The sequence below is a fragment of the Lissotriton helveticus genome, chromosome 1_1, assembly GCF_964261635.1.
Source record: "Lissotriton helveticus chromosome 1_1, aLisHel1.1, whole genome shotgun sequence".
NCBI lineage: Eukaryota > Metazoa > Chordata > Amphibia > Caudata > Salamandridae > Lissotriton > Lissotriton helveticus.
Genome location: NC_136057.1, coordinates 1,055,080,800 through 1,055,098,078, shown reverse-complemented (window position 1 = coordinate 1,055,098,078; position 17,279 = coordinate 1,055,080,800). Strand labels below are relative to the sequence as shown.

Sequence of the window (17,279 nt, the reverse complement as noted above, 5' to 3'; positions counted from 1 at the left end):
GCTTCTGGTGGACGGCTGACCTGCACTGATGCCCGTTGAGGTGGGAAATGACCTGACGGCCGATACAAGGACCCACAGAAAGCAAAATATAAGTGAATGATATTAGCAGCAGTGACTTTGCTTGATATTTCTTAAGTGGCAATAGAAAGGCTGAATTATTGGTAAGAATTCCATTTGCATGTTCATTAGTTTTTGTGATACTTTATCGCTTCACACACAAGCACACGAGAGAGACAGAGATGGCAGTATGATTAGTATTTATTAGTACATTGATACTTTCCAAGCCATTGATTGGTCATTATTTGCGATATTGAACGTGTTATGGGCATGTAATATAATACATGATGGGCAGTTGGTCTTTGAAGTAAAAGGGTATAATTTAACAGGCTTCAGATGCAGGAATTCTCTTGCAATAGACAAAGTGCCGTTCAAGTTTTAAGTTGACCTCCACACCTCTGACGCTGTAGCACCGCCCCTTTCCCACTGCACTGTGATCCATTGGCAGGAGACTGGCAAGGGGTCAATGTTGAAAGGAGGTGTTACTTTCAATAATCAGCGCCGATCGCTGTAATGTTTGTTGGAGATTTGGGATAGACCTGTGCCTCTGAAAGGCTGGATGGACTGGGGGAGAAGGAAGCAGAGAACGGTGCATGCTACTTGTGGAAAAAAATGCATAGGAACAACTCTGAAGGATTCCTGATAAGCAGTGCCTCTTGAACGTTGAAAGGGCAGTGGTAGAGTCAGCCCAGGGAGCGAGGTGTGTTGCGGTAAATATATTAGTGATTCTCCTCCCAAACTTCGCATGCTTTCAGTGAATCTGCCAGTCAAAAAACATCACTTTCTCAGAAAATCTATCACAAACTGGGAAAGCCAGGGGCATAGCTTGGTCAGTGAGATTCAGGGAGTTTGAATTTCGAATTTCGCAACTAAGAAAGCAATGAGCCTCACGGTAGAGGGGTGAGATGGCCAAGGTTCGGGATGAACTGTTCCCACGAGTAGCAGGGTCGGTACTGATGGATGTATATCAGTACAACGCGATCTTTTAGATCGCGGTACTTTACAACGCGGTTTCTACAACGCAAGTTGTTACAACGACTTGCGTTCGAGGGCGCGGATTGAGGATTATTATAATTTTATATTCCAACACCAGCCCACGTAACAGTAGGGAAGGTGTTGGAATATAAAATTACAATATTCCTTAACCAACAGCGCCATCCAGCGCAAGTCGACGTAACGACTTTCGTTGTAATGGCAGCGTGGTAAAGGTAGTGCGGTGTAAACACCACGTTGTAAACGATGTTTCCCGTACTGACTTGCCTCAGGTGGCCCTCTGTTTAGAGGGGCACAGTGGGAGGGCACGCCGAGACATGGGTCTGGCTTGGCTCTAAGAGTTCATGCACGAGTCAAGTCATGAACATGCTTGGTACGTATATCATGCAACAATAATGTAAAAATGTAATACAGTTTATTCAAAATTCAAAAAACTGTATTTGTTTAACATGCTGAAGCCTTTTACCTAAGTACATCAGATTATATCACTCTGTAGACAGACATTTATTAAAATTGGTAGTTTTTAAACATGCACCTAGAAACATTGCTGGCTCACTCCCATAGACAACGCCATTAGTGAATCAAGAGGCAAGTAAGTAGTGATGTAAACCTTAAATGTGGCCTAGATTTTTATTATAGGTGGAGCAACATTATAGCCTATTAAATGAAACATAAGAGTTGCTTGCACACCACACATCCTGAGCTCAAGTATTTAAAGTGTTCTTGTATGTCATAATAAAGAAAAAGGAGGCTGTGTGAAATAAAATATGTCTATTATCACACAATTCGAACAAGCAGGGAAGCCTGTATTGATTCCAGGTTATCTAGTTTCACATTTTGAAATTCAGCCACCACCTATATTTCACATATAATGATCACTGTTTTGTACTTTATTCTTGGCAGAAAACCCAACAGGCCCCTGATTCAACTACAAAGTCAAGAATACATTTGTTTCAAGGTGTCACACCCCAAACAGTTTGTCAGTTACCCCTTCCTGAAGCTAGACAGGAAAGAGCTTGGAAAAGTAAAAAGGATTTGGTAAAACTGCCAGCGTCCAGAGACGATTTAAGGCATGGACAAAGTCAGGAATTGCCCGGGGTCCCCACCTTCCAATGGGCCACTGAGAAAGTTAACATTTTCTTTATATTGCCTTTGTCTATTTTATTATCTCATTCGTTAGCATATAATTCAATACTGTTTGACTTCAGGGTTATTGAATTAGTGTAAAATGTGTAATACAATTCAAAGATGTTGTGAACAGGGGCCACAAAATATTTCTCACTCAAGGCCCCAAAACCCTTAATATGTCACTGCCAGGGTCCCTCGCGTGGCACCAGCTTCGGGATTCCTAGTTCTGTGCCTGCTATCCCTACCCTAGCAGTTGCATAGGGGAGTCTCTGTTTTCTCTCCACTTTCTCCTAGTTTCTGGGAGGGGAAGCGCCTACAGGTTTGCATGAGGCTGGCGAGGCTGAGGAAAACAAAATGAGCTTCATGATTATTTGTAGGGTGTTGACATACCACAGAGATGTCTTCATTAATGCGCCAGGTTCACTGGGGGTTTTCATCTCTCCCTGCAGTATGCCATCAGCTAATCATTGGTTTATCATTATGAATGCAGAATCACTGGGTACAATCAATATTCACTTTTCATCTGAAACTGCAGACACCCCAGAGCACCATTGGCCTTCTGTGCTGCCCTCTTCTGGTGGAGCTCTTCAAGAGCACAGCAGGTTCCGGTCAGATTCTAAATTCGCACATGTACTGCATGGGCCTTGTGCAATTGGCGTTACTCCAGAACTTGTAACCTAAATCAGGAACATACAAGGTAAATGTGCATTAGAAGTGTTTCCACCACACACTAGCAATCCCACATCATAGGGATAGTTGCATGCTGCACGAAGTAATATGAAGCAGATGGGTAAACCAACTTCTGAAGACTGTCGCTGAATGAACTATACTCCCATTGAAACAGTGGCCCTCACAAGGCACAACCGGTTCCTTCCATTCATTCGTCCATTCATATGTACATCATCCAATTCTCTATACCCAACCCGCCGACCCAACTGTTAGTCCATCTCCCCATGCTCTCTCCATTCTACACTTCCACCTTCCTCCATCTATCCTTGCTATCTCCCGGCTTCTCTCTTTCTATTGGTCTAGGACACAAGCACTTCATCCTCATCACTTCCATCATCTTTCCCTCTTGGAGTCCTGCACTCCCATACGGTACTACTCCTAAGGAAGGCCTCTTCTTTCCGCGTCTCACACTACATAGCGGGAATTGCTGAACTCTCCTCCCTCAGGCATGTCTCTCACTACAGAAGTGAACCGGGTGAAATGTTTCCCTCCAGTCCACCATAACCCCCTTCGCCCTTGCAAGTTGATGGACCTCTAAACCAGATAGACGCTGTATAATTCAACTCTGCATTCGCAGCAACGCGCTTCACTGACGAGTTGTTCTTCCCCATTGCTAGACTGTTTACGGCTTCCTTCATATTTTGGGACTTCCAACATGGCTACCCTGTTGTTGAACAGCTGCATGAGTTCTACCTCGGGAAGCAAGAAGAAACACGCAATTTTCATCTTCAAAGTTGTTGGGTTCCCCCTTGTTCCAAGCCTTGAACTGAAGGTCGGCTCCATCCGTCCACTTCCAGGTGTTATTCTGGAAAACATCCAATAATCCAATGTTTCACTCATCACAGATTAATGTCTGACTTGATAACAGTAATATCATTCCCATGGCACTTTACTGCTCTAGGTTTCTGAGGAGCAGGCAGAAGGAAAAGGAAAGACATACATGCAGTTCTCTTCGCTATATATCATGTTTAACCCTGTCAAAGAGGTATGCCTTGTTTTAACTTATTGTGTGTCTTCTTGAATCTTTGCTAGGAGTTCAGTGGGTAGTTCATATCCCCTCCTAGAAGGTTCTGTTCAGTTCTGATTGCCCTCTTCTGGTGGCTGTTTGGGCTTTGTTCACAATCTATCTGAAGATTTCACTATATGGTTGCCCAGTTGCTTTTATAAATACAGTTTTTTTTAAAGCATAAAAAGTTTCTATAAAGACGACTTGGATATCCAACCCTTTCAATATCAGCTAAACATCGTATGTTGAACCGGGATTCAGGTCCTTATGGTCTTAGGTCAATTTCATTATGGGAAGGATGCAGGAATAACCATCAGTAGCTGTGATATGAGCAAACTCATCCTGTAGGATGCAGTCTGTGTTCAGCGTAATTACATCATCATTACCTTGAAACCCTGTTTCATAGCGGCCTATCAGTAACTGTAAAATAAGGCTTAAATCCATAAAAATATTAAACCTCTGCCTTGCCACAAAATTGTTTGTGTTGTGATTTATGGTATATAAGCACAGGGAGAAGGGCACGTCCTGACGAAGGGTCTAACGCCATGATGCCCTGAAACTTGTTTTGATGAAGAACACAGGTTACCCTCCTGCCACTCTGTCCCTTCTCCCATTCCTACCAGTTCTTGCGTTAAAAGTGTGTGGATAGTAAAGTAATGTACTTCTATCAATGTTGCCTGATGCAGCTCTGGAATTATAGAAGAAAATATAGAGAATTAATTCAAACTTTAATACTATGATAAAATCAGTGTTATCGTTTTTGTGTTTTTGCAATGATATAGCACACAATGTGATTTTTAAGATATTGTATTGCATCTATCATTGTTAAATAAGTCTTTGTAGAAGGCTAAAGGACAGATGAAAAGCTAATTCACCAATCAGCTTTGGCTTCCATCACAGAGGGATAATTTGTATTTCTGGGTCAGGCTGCTCTGTAGGCAGTACATATGGGGGTAATTCAGCCTGAACGGGAATCTTGGGGCATATATTTGATTCCACAAAGTAGTAGCTATCAGAACTCAAATGTGTTTCCATGTTTTCAAACTGTGATACTGAGGTAGACAACCTTACCGCACATGAGGCTGAAACCACAGAATGTTATTAATGGTATTAAATTAGTGTTAATGGGTACGGTTGGGCAATGAGGCCATTTCCACACTATACTGCTTCCTGATGATCAATGCACCAAATTATTTCCTACCCTTAAGATGCAGATGGGAGAACTGGGTGGGGAACTTGGACGATGATGACTGGAGGGAGGTGTGATTGGCCCCTAGGGAGTTGGCAATTTCCTGACGTCTCTGAATGGTTCAGATGAACTATCTTCATGCAATGTATTTGACCCTCCAAGGATTGCAGCGGATGGGCCCTGCTGCCCAGGCAACTTGTGCGTGATGCTCACTCCCAGCCGCAGTTTTCTATCATATGGTTTGGTCCTATTCGGCTCTGTCTAATTTTAGGGGTGAGGTGGGTGGAACGAGAGATTTCTGAAGTACTTGGACCCCACAACGATTTGGACCCTAGGATGGTTCTCCTGGAGGAACCTGGGGTGTGCGATCTGAAAGGATGTTCATAGGCGTACCCTACTTGGTGGCCAAGCGGGACATCGCCTGTTCCTGGAAACTGACAGAATCCCCTACATTGGCAGCCTAGAGAAAGGGGGTAGACTGGTGTGGACACCATGAAAACCCAATCCACAAAGCAAGGGGCTGTCCCAAAAACATAAGATATGGGGTGGATGGTGGGCATATAATGGATTGTTGATGTCATCCTGTTGTTAGTTATAAATGTTGATGTTAATTCTCATGCTCTTTCATGAGTGATTGAAGTGATACTTGCTTCTTGCTACTGTTCACTATTAAAACAATAAAATGTGGTTATTAAAATTAGTATGCAGTATCTTTATCTTTGTCAGAGTATAGCTCTCTTGAAAAAGTATAAGGAACAATATTGGTTTGGCACTTGGACTGATCCCTCTGTAAGGACTTTGGGGCATATTACCAAGCAATAGCGATAATTATCGCTATTGCTTGGTTAGAGACAAAATGTTACCGCTGAGCTGCGGCGATTTTGATCGCAGATAAACCTTGGTATTACCAAGGTTTATCGCAAATGCGATAAAAAACGGCCGCAATGCATGAATATCGCTGAAAAGTCCGCGATATTCATGCATTACCGAGCTAATGCTCTTAGCCATGTTATCCACCTCCCATTGGATAACATGGCTAAGAACTGCTCAGGGCAGGTGTTAGCTTTTGGAGATATTCGCGCTTAGCGCGAATATCTCCAAAAGTTGGTAATAGGTGATAGCGATGTTAGCGACTGTTTCCAGTCGCTAACATCTTGGCACGCCCACTTTGCATGTCATTAGTGATAAATATCACTGACATGCAAAGTGGGGCCCAAGATGGTCGCTATTTCCTACTAGCTGTCGCTAACTGGTGTTAGCGACAGCTAGGTAATAGGGAGATAATTTTATCTCCGCTTCCTTGGCTTTTAAAGCCAAAAAAGCGGAGATAAACCCCCTTGATAATATGCCCCTTAGTTTGCTGGCTGAGCTTGCTTCTTCATCCTACCCGAGGTGCACTCCTATGTGTTGTCTCCTGCCTGGGGTGAGCTATCTGGAATCCCACTGACCTTCTACCCCCTTAAAAACAGCAATCACCTTGCATAGATCATGTAGTCCCACCCAGACGTTCTCCTTCCATAGATAAGATTTAATCAGCGTGCTGATCATGATGCCTTCCATTGAGTGCGTTATAGAGGCCAGGTGTGTGCCGCTCCCATACGATTTGCAGTCAAGCTGAGGAGGAAAGGATAGATAGGGATACCACTCAGAAACAAGCCTTACAGGAGCTTTGGATTCATAGGCACTTTCATTGTTATCACATTTTCTCCCTATAACAGTTAAACAAGTTATGTGTGCCACAAAGTCTCTAAGTTCAACTTAATACTGCATTTTACATTATATCCAGACCATCTGGTGGTGATGTGAGTCGGGCTAGATTTTATGACCATAACGTAGAACCAACACTATAAGAAGACCTCTTCTTAATGCTGAGTCCTGCCTTGTTGACCTGCTTTTATACCACCTGCATTGTGCAGTCTCATATGATGGTTCCGCTAACATTCTTCTTCAACATGATATTTTTTATCTCCACCAAGCAATACACCTATCCAGCAATCTGAGCGACACCGCCACCACGAAAGCGCCAGCGCAATCCTACATTTCTTAGAACCTGCAATGTATTCCTGGCTCACATCCAAAGCTGCTAAACTCTGTTCATTACATCACAGCTACTTCCCCTGCACCATAAGAAATGCCAAAGATGCATCATCTAATGCCTTTTCATCATAATGTAAGGCAACACATCACTCAGTCAGTTTCATCTGAAAGCCTAAATCCAGGTCTCCTGTACTATCCACTAAATATAATATCATATAATTCTGGTTTATCCTTTGCGCTTTCAACACCTTTATTTGCTCTGAAAAATCAGTGCAACTGCTTCACCTGTGCTCCTAGGCTTTGCTTATGTACAATAATCAATGCCACATATTAGTTGTAATCGGTTGTAAGGTCCAGCTCAGATACCACCCTACATGTCTCACAACCAATGCGCCTAACCTATCCAATACCATTCACAGCCAGCACTTCTACAAAAGAAGCCATGTCATACAACAATTGCGCCTACACCGCTTCATCTGACAGCCAGAAAGGATACTTCCTAATGATCTCTGTACATTGTTGTCTCCTTTCAATACCTCGCGGTGGTACATTTCACCGTGTGTTTTTCAGTACAATGCTTTTTCCCCAGTTATTCTCGAGAAAGATAGGCTACTTCCTCCATCTTAAGGACCTCCAACAAGGTGCCTATTTGGTCATAGGATAAAACAGTCAGGAGAGACAACAGACAGCTCTCCACCCTGAGGGCTATCTGTATACAGCATTTCTCTACCTGTGCCCTAGCATGAAATCTCCACCCCATACTACTTCATAAATGCTCTAAGCTCAATCTGTAACTCATTCCACCTTGGTTAAGGTACCAGCCAGTGCCACACACAGCACAAAAGACTATGGGCCACATGCATCAACCTATTTAGGAAGTGCAAACGGTGCGAATCGGTAAATTCGGACGTTTGCGATTCCTAAATAAGTTTTTGGGATGCATCATACATTTTTGTGAAATTCGCTATTTTTAGTGATTTCCAAAAATGCGATTGCTTTTAAGGAATCGCAAATTTGCGATTCCTTAAAAGCAATGCATGATTGTTTTTCAAATTGCGAATTAGCAATTAGGGGGTGCAAATTACACCGAGGTTGAATCTCGTGGTAATTTGCGAAAAGTTATGAAAATGCTCAAAAATGCATTTTTTAAACTTTCATGTTACAGACACACATGTCCTTAGGATATGTGTGTGTGAAACATGCACTTTAAAATACATTTGGACCCCCCTCTGCACCCTTGCAATGCAGCAAACAAATGGGATTCGCAAAATAAAAAAGTGCAAAACGCCATTGATTCCTATGGGCCTCTAGGCCCATAGGAATCAATGTAATAATATTCCTTTTTTTTTTTTTTTTTTTTGGGGTTCAAACCTGCTTTATTGTATGAGACGAAGTGCAATACACAGCTTGTTTTGCCCACAACCCGGAGGCCGGCAGCAGAATGGAATGGTCAGTACACAGCCATGCAGCCGGCATCCCGGGGGCCCGGCGGCGCGTCATACATACATTGTAAACTTGTTACGCAGCTGGTGGTGTAGGACAAGCAAGGATGAGCAGCAGGTGAACAGATTTTTTCGAGAGAAGAAGCTCTCCGTTTTGTTGAAGGTCAGAACAGTAAACAAAACATCCCAACTAGGTAGCAACGAAGAGGCAATTCATGACTGTGTAGCAGGATAGGCGACAGTGTTCTGGCGTGGCAATCCAGGCAAGCAGAGGTGTATATAATATCTCGTGTCCAGGACACCTGCCCCAACACTAAAGAAACCAACAGGGGCCAGTTGCAGGAAGATGTATAAAGCCCTGGAATGTCGCCCGCTGAAGATGTAAGAGCGTGCAGTGGGTATGGGATAGTGCACGCATGTAACAAGAGGGGGGAGCTATGGGCCGGCCAAGGCGGGACAGTCTGAAATGTCAGTGACCGCACAGGGATACAGGGGGGCACGGACAAGGGAATCCAGTCAGCCCAGTAGTAACTTTAGGTTAGGTCTAGAACAGAGCTCGGGGCCCTAAGTTATGACAAGCTGACTTTCCGACTGAGCGCTGTCGTCCGGACGTGTGAGCAGATAGCGCACCAGCGGATCCCAGATGTCACTGGGACGACACGAGGGGGGCAGCAGTTCAGCAAAAGTAGTATGCTGATCTTGGCAGTATGTCAAATCTGTAAGCCAGTCCTTGAATTTGGGCGCTCTTCCTCTGCCCCATCGGCACGCGACACGCAGCTTGGCCAAGAGCAGGGCAGTGTCAATGAATTTCCTGCAACCTCTAGGCATCTGCATCGTATACCCGAGGAGGGCCATCAAAGGGTCCGTAGGGACCACCTCCCCCACCATTTCAGCAAGAGCCTCCGTCACTTGCCGCCAGTAGCAAGCCACCTGAGGACATTCCCACGCCAGATGAAGAAAATGAGCATGGTCGGCACGACAGCGCTCACATCGGTCATCATCCGTCAGCCCGAATCTACGTTTCCGCACCGGCGTGTAGTACACCCGCTGAAGGAATTTATAGTGGATAATTTTCAATCTGCTACTGGCAGAGATGCGGGAAGTGAGCGCACAGCAATGGTGCCATTGGTCGTCCGACACATCAGTGGCAAGCTCAGCGGACCAACGCAGACGAGCATTGGATTCCGGTTCTGGAGCAGCACTGCGAATCTGACGGTAGAGTCCAGAGACCAGGTGTGTCCCATCCTGCGATCCTAATAGGAAGTGTAGTGGAGGCAGGACCTCGGGCTCATCAGGGTAGTCGGGTAAGATGTCCCTCATCCCCGCACGCAAACAAATGTAATAAAAGAGGTCAAGGGGAGTACGCTCGTGTGTTTTGAAAAACAGGTCTGCCGATTTGAAGTGACCCTCATGAAACAAATCACCCCAGCAAGTGACATGTAGTTTGTCACAGAGATGTCGGAAACCCGTTTCCGATAATAGGGTAAGTTTTGGGTGATAGGCAAGCGGTAACCTGGGTGAGTAGAGCAATGGGCACGACAAACTTTTAGCTATGCGGCGCCACGCATCCAAGGTGCAGGAAACTGAGGTAGTTGACGTGGTTATGGACGCCTCAGGACAATGCATCAGTCCATTGAGCGGGAGTGGGTGCACGATCCAGTCTTCTACCGCTAAGTGCGGCATGAAGGGGGTAGGAGCCATCCAGTGGTAGGCGAAGTGCGCCTCTGCGCACTGGTAGTATGCCTCAAAATCAGGGACATCAAAACCCCCCCTGTCATAGGGAAGGGTCAGCGTCGACCATTTCAGCCGGGGGCTCTTGCCTCCCCAGAAAAGCCTGCGCAACTCCGTTCGGAGCGTCTTGAAGAAGAAGGCGCCAGGGAAATAGGGAATATTGAGGAAAAGGTACAGAAAGCGGGGTAGTATCACCATTTTTATGAGCGAAGCTCTTCCGGCCATGGAAAGTGGCAGCGTGATCCATCTGTCGACGGAGGCAGTTAATTTGGTTATGGCTACTCCATAATTGGATCGCAGTGTCTCGTCCTTATCGCGAGAGATGCAGATTCCCAAATAACGAAGATCCGCGCGACACCACTCCAATGGGTAATCAAGGGGGAAGTCTTGTACCGCATCTGTTAGGGGGAAAAATTGCGACTTGGCCCAGTTGATGTGGACTCCTGACACCCCGCCAAATAGAATAAATTCCCGAAGTAGGGGATTGAGATGTGTCTCAGGATATTTAACGTACAGCGTGATGTCATCCGCATAAAGGGATACGTCAATTTGTCGCTGCAGGCACTGCACTGCACCAGTTTGATGCAGTTGTCGTAAGCGACAGGCGAGAGGCTCAACCGCAATGGCAAATAACAGGGGAGAGAGCGGGCATCCCTGACGGGTGCCTCTTGTGAGTGCGATAGGTTGTGACAGGCGTCCGTTAATTAGCACCCTAGCCGTGGGATCCGTGTAGAGAAGGCGGACCCAAGCTAGAAACAATTTAGGGAACCCCATGCTGGCAAGGACCGAAAAGAGGAAAGGCCATTCGATCGAGTCGAACGCCTTGGTGGCATCGAGGAATACAGCTGCCACCGGAGTGTCAGGGTGAACCGTGCGGAGCAAGGAGAAGAGGGTGCGAAGGTTATGGGACGTAGATCTGCCCGCTACAAAGCCAGACTGGTCAGGCAATACAAGTCTGGTCATTAATAGCGATAGTCGGGTGGCCAGTACCTTAGCAAGTATTTTGACATCGCAGTTTAAGAGGGAGAGTGGACGGTAAGAATCGCATGATGTGGGATCTTTATCTGGTTTTAAGAGGGAGGGGATCACTACCTCGCGCATAGAGCAGGGAAGTACCCCGTCAGCAAGGGATTCCGTAAACACCTCGCGGAGCACCGGTGCCATAATGTTGATGTAGGCTTTGTAAAACTCGGCAGGTATGCCATCGAGTCCTGGAGCCTTGCCATTCTTGAGGGACATGATGGCCTCGCGTATCTCATCGAGCTCAAAAGGCGCCGCAAGAAATTCCCTGTCCCCATCACTGAGCCAGCATAACGCCACATCGCTGAGGTACGCAGCATATGGCGCGTCTGTCTCTGCCGTGGAAGTGTAAAGTGAGGAGTAGTGTACTGTGAATGTGTGCAGTATCGCATCCGAGTCCCTGACCGTGGTGCCGGAGGCATCAATGAGTTCTAATACGGTATTATGCACCCGTGAAGGTTGTGTGAGTGTAGCAAGCACCTTCCCGAGCCTATCACCTTCACAGTATTTACGGGCTGTCCAATGTTTGCCCCGGTATTTCGCCTCCCTGGCAGCCTCCTCCTCATACCTCGACAGTGTCTCCCTAAAGGTAGCATGCAGTTCTGGGTCAGTTTCTGATATCATGCGGAGTTCCAGAGCCCGCAGTTCCTTTTCCAGTGTGGTAATCGAATGTAAAATATCACGTAGTACCCCGTGGCTCTTAGATATGCAGTACCCCGATAGTGACCTTAAACGCCTCCCATATGTGTTCGACTGACTCAACCGACCCCCTATTTCTAGGAAAGAAATCCGCTATCTCCTCCCCCAGCTCAGTGCGAAACAGGTTGTCAAGAAGTACGTCAGGGCGTAGTCTCCACTGCGGTCGCGGAGTGTCCCACCCAGGAGTACAGAACCGCAAAAGCACAGGGCTGTGATCAGAATAGGTTCTTGGCAGATGATTCACTCCCACCAGCTCCGCAGCAACATCCCTGGTGACCAAGAAGTAATCCAAGCGTGCCCATGTCCCGGTATGAGAAGTGAAGTGTGTACCCTCCCTTCTATGAGGATGTAAGTGTCTCCAGGCATCTAAAAGACCACCCTCCTCCACGACTCCCTCCAATGCCTCTCTGGCCCTAGGCTTATAGGAGCCAACACCATCCGCTCTGTCTAAGGAGGGCATCAGCGCTAGGTTGAAATCCCCACCCCAAACTATGTGTCGAGCCCCAACAGCCACAATCTTACCCCACAGAGTGGTAAAAAAGGCAGGTGAATCAACATTTGGTGCATATATGGACACAAACAGGTATAAATCACGGCCTATTCTGCCCCACAGCAGAGCATAACTGCCCTCTCTGTCTGCCACTTCCCCAAATCTTTGAAAAGGCACACTGCGGGCGACGAGAATTGCCACACTCTTGCATAAGTCGAATAAGAGGAAAAAGTACGGTGTCCAGCCCATCTTTTCGCAAAAGTGGCGCTGCTCTGTGCGGGCAGATGTGTCTCCTGCAACATGGCAACCTGTATATGATGTCTATCGAGGTAGGCAATAACATTTCGGCATTTCTTAGCATTATTCAATCCCCGGACATTCCAAGATAAGCATGTCAGTTGCGCATTCGCATTCAAAGCAGCCATGGACAGAGCAACAATGAACATAGTAGTGCCCGAGAGGGCCGCATAGTGTAACCACCCCCGCCCTGCCAATGCCAGAGTATACACCAGGCTATTGTACACATACATAGTCTAGTCAATGAAAGCCTCTCAAAGCCCATCCTCCCCCCACCCACCCCAGCATCCCAATCATGCCAGTGGCCGCATAGCCCCCCCAGTAGTCCCCCTTCCCCCCTTCTCCCCCCAACTGTAGTAGTACGAACAACAAAAACAGCAACAGGACCATGGGGATCACCCAGTAGGGGTAAAACATAGAGTGCGCACAGCCACTTCCCGGTCCGTAGCTCCAGAACTGTACCGCCCTCGGTGGAGACTAGGGCCGAGAAAGTGGTCCTTGGTGTACATTACCACAGGGGTGCAGAGTCCATGCAGGGCCATCGTTCATGAATCACCCCAATGTCCGAAGTCCGAGCCGCTGGGTGAGTGCCAGCTGACGTAGAGAAGACTCGACTTGTAGTGCATATGGACAGCTAGTCGTCGTGTGGCGCTGGTGATAGGTCGGCATCTTCCCGCTCATCTGCAGCAGCATCGTCTGCCCTGCGTGCCCTTCGCATCGACTTGAGGAAGTCCTCTACTTTTTGCGGGTTGGTGAAAAATCTTTGCTTACCCTGATGAGTCACACGAAGCTTCGCAGGGTACAAGAGAGCATAGTCTATCTGGGCCTCCCGCAACTTTTTCTTCACCGGCAGAAACTTGCGCCGTTCATCCTGAACCATCGGCGTGAAGTCTGGGTAGACGGAGAAAGTAACCCCGTTATACTGCAGCGACCTTTGAGTCCGGGCCGCTCTGAGGGCAGTGTCGCGATCGCGGTAGTTCAAGAGCCGGGCAATGATGGGCCTTGGTGGAAGGCCAGGCTTAGGCACAGGTGCCAGGGAGCGATGGGCCCTTTCCACAATAAATTGAGGCGAAAAAGCCTCCTCCCCGATCGAGCCTCTGAGCAGTTCTTCAACGTACAGTTCCATCCTACCCGTATCTGTGGACTCCGGCACATTGGTGATGCGTATGTTGTTCCGGCGGCTGCGTGCTTCCAAGTCCTTGTTCTTTGCCGCTATAATCCGGAGTAAATTATCCATCCTGGCTAGTTGCGCCGTATGGGTCGAGGCGACATCGGTGTTATCGGATATTCGCTGCTCCGCGGTCGTGATTCGCTCCTCATGGCGGTCGACCTTGTGTACCAAAGCATCCAGCCGGGCCGTGACACCATCCACCTTCTCAACGACAGTAGCGAAACCCTGTCTCATCTCCTGAATCAGGTTGGTGAGGTCCATATCATTAGTAGGAGGTGGAGTAGCTTGCGGGGAAGACGCGCTAGGCCCAGGATTCATCTGCGTCAATTTGGCGCCTCTTTTCACGCTGTCGAAGCTCAGCTTAGGTTGGCGATTCTCAGTCCGTCCCATGGCGGTGTCCGGGGACAGCTTCCAGGCCGCGGAACAGAACGGTAGGATAGCCTGCGTCCGTGGGATATATGAGCACCGTCCACCCAGAGAGGGCACAGCTGTCAGCGGGTAGGAGAAAGCAACCGTGTAGTTGCCAAAGGGACTGTAAGGGGGCGCAGTCTGTAAGCAGCACCACGCGTCTTCCAAGCGCTATAATGGTGAAGGGGTCCAGCAGCCAACGGCAGGTGAGCGTGGAATTAGACGCTCCTCGCCCAGTGCCGGCAGGGAAGCGACCTGGGTGTGAGTTGCCACTGCAGGTAGCAGGATCCAAACCAGCAGGGCAAGGGATGACAATTCCCCACAAGGCAGTGCGCTGCAAAGGGTTGCGGCACCCAGGGGGGCCGTCCAGGGTCTCTCCGCGTAGCAGCCACGCACCCACAAATCAGGCGACAGCTTTCCCCACTCTTCAGTCAGTAAAAGGGCTTCACTTCGGCAAATGCAGCGCGTAATGGCGGCGCCGGGTGCGATGGGGCCAGTCCTAATCCCCTGCAGTGAGCCCGACAGCTCGCGCTGCTCAGGTCAGGAGCGTCAGTCTGGCGGAGGGCCGGCGCGATGGCTCGGGGGGGGGCGCTCGGTCCTGCAGGCCCCTCCGCCGTGCTGGGAGCAGATCCTTCCCAAGCACCGATAACGGGAACCAGCAGTAGCAGGGGGGGGGGGGGGTTCTCGCGGCAGAGAGAACGGCAGCCGCTTACCTCCGTTTCGGCCCCCCCCCGCGATGTCCCCACAGGATATCAGCGACAGCGATGACCTGAAGCAGGGTCCAAAATGTGGAGGCGATACAACACCCCGTGGCGCAGGATTTATGTAGGATTATCTACCAAGGAGCGGGAGCTACGCACCTAGGCAGCCATTCCGCAAGTGCGCCCTCTAGCGCCCCAATGTAATCATATTCCTTAATTGCGATTCGAATTAAGGAATCGCAAATACCGAAAATTAAGAAATCCTAAAAACTTTTAGGATTTCTTGATGCATAGGATTTTGCAATTCCTAAATTGCGATTCCTTAATTTTCGCAATTTAGGAAATGCAAAATCCTACATTGATGCATGTGGCCCCCAGTGTATGAATAAGGATTGAACTGAGACAAAGTTAGAACTATCAATCTATTGGATCTGAAAGATCTCAGAGAAGTCTAGGCAGAGCACCTCTCTGTCGGCAGTCTGAGAGTAGACAGGAGGGCATTTATGTTCAAGGATGTAATCTTTGCTTTTGCAAAAACATGAAAGGAATCCAAAGCAAGTGAGAGCTTTTGACTTTGAAGGGCTTAAAGTAGTGCTTTACCATCCCATGTGCCCTCCACACAGACTCAAAACAGGAAATAAGAACAGAGTAAGTACCTCTGCATCATACCAACTGAGGCGGTCTTTGGAGAATCCGTAGCAATGAGAGTTGTAAAAGAACCAACCACCAGGACACTCAGCTTTGGGCAAGTTTATTATTCTGGGATCTAAACCAAACACAAAAAAAGGAAAGTAATGAGCACAGGGCAGGTTTGGGAATATGAAAGAAGGTACCTAAGCACACAATAAAGTCCCAACAGTTCTTATATACACACAGTCCAATGATGCATCAGCAGTAGAGGTGGACAACGATTTAAATAAAATTGTCTCCATGTTTTCTTTCCAAATCTTCATATGTATTTCGTCTACAAGACTTTTTCAAGGCTGTAAACACTGTGAGGTCCTACGTCCGTGTGATGCTTAGTTCAAAATTGCATGAAACTTAAAAAGTAAGTGCCACTCCAATATGAATGGGAATGTATATCCTTTAAGGCAATCACGTGAACGATAGTTACTGCCACCCCAAAACCCAGTGGTCAAGCAAAATGGCCATGATTTGTCACTGGGAGCCCCCAGGGAAGTATTGCACCTGTGGCTAGGTATCAGAAGACTATTCCCCAGTGGTGAAGGAGGCCAATATGTGCCTCCCACATACAGTTCCACTCCAAGCGCCGTGGGACACAATAGCCAAGTCTGGCAAGATATCGTAGTAGCAGCATGGGCCATAAAAAGCCTCGCTCGTGGAGTTTGTGGCAGTAGTAAATCCAGGAAAACCATTATCTTCACTTGAGGTTAGAGGCCTGATGATGAAAGTATAGCTTCAGTAATATAAGGGCATATTTACAAGCCCCTATCGCCGCCACAACGTCACTCTTTCTGACGGTGTGGTTGCAATAGGGGCTTTGCCTTATTTACAAGGTAGCTTTACGCCATTTAACGTGGCTTAACACTGCCTTTTAAATAAGGCTCCCTTTCACGCTATACTTAGCACGAAAGGGGGGGGCAATGGGTGTTGCTGTGGGCGTTCCACCGCAACACCCATTGATTTTGATGCTGCCCCATATTTACAAGGGTGGTGTAAATATGGGGCAGCGCCAACATTAAGCCCAGAGAAAACCTGGTCTTACCCTGCGAAACGAGGAGAAATGTTCAATTTCTCCTCGTTTTTGCTGTTTCCATGTGTGCTGCATTGTGCAGCACACATGGAAACAGCAAAAGGCCATTGATTGTGTATGTGCAGGAACGTGTTCCTTCCTGCACATAAACAATCATTAAAATAGGACATTTTGCAACTTCTATGTGTGCTGCATTAAGCAGCACACATAGAAGTTACAAAATGTCATTTCAGATTGGCACGGGTGTCTGCATTGGCGCTAGGCGGCTAAATGAACACCAGCGCAGGAGGAAACACAGGGCTGCACCGTGTCCTTGTAAGTACGGTGCAGCCCCGTGTTTCAGAAGTGATGGAGCACGGCGTTAAGCCAAGGAGGCTATCGCCAAAGCTTCGCCACTTCCTCATAAATATGCCCCATAGTGTCAGATGTCCCACGGCAGTGCCCCACTATCAGTGTTCAATTTGACC

At 47.5% G+C, this 17,279-nt stretch overlaps 1 protein-coding gene across 2 annotated transcripts in view; it reads right to left on the bottom strand.

Annotated features, from left to right (window-relative positions):
• Positions 1 to 240: 240 nt before the first annotated feature.
• The window catches only part of LOC144820605 (regenerating islet-derived protein 4-like), a 31,348-nt gene continuing 14,309 nt past the window's right edge, over positions 241 to 17,279 (bottom strand). Inside the window, exons 4-8 of one of the 2 annotated variants that reach the window (XM_078677945.1) lie at positions 15,755 to 15,864; positions 6,579 to 6,716; positions 3,601 to 3,712; positions 1,310 to 2,855; positions 241 to 1,010 (exon numbers count right to left, since the gene is read on the bottom strand). In XM_078677945.1, coding sequence (XP_078534071.1) covers positions 2,788 to 2,855; positions 3,601 to 3,712; positions 6,579 to 6,716; positions 15,755 to 15,864 — 428 coding nt within the window. In that variant the 3' untranslated portion in view covers positions 241 to 1,010; positions 1,310 to 2,787. The remainder of the gene's footprint in view (positions 1,011 to 1,309; positions 2,856 to 3,600; positions 3,713 to 6,578; positions 6,717 to 15,754; positions 15,865 to 17,279) is intronic. The other variant, XM_078677946.1, reaches the window with a different exon arrangement.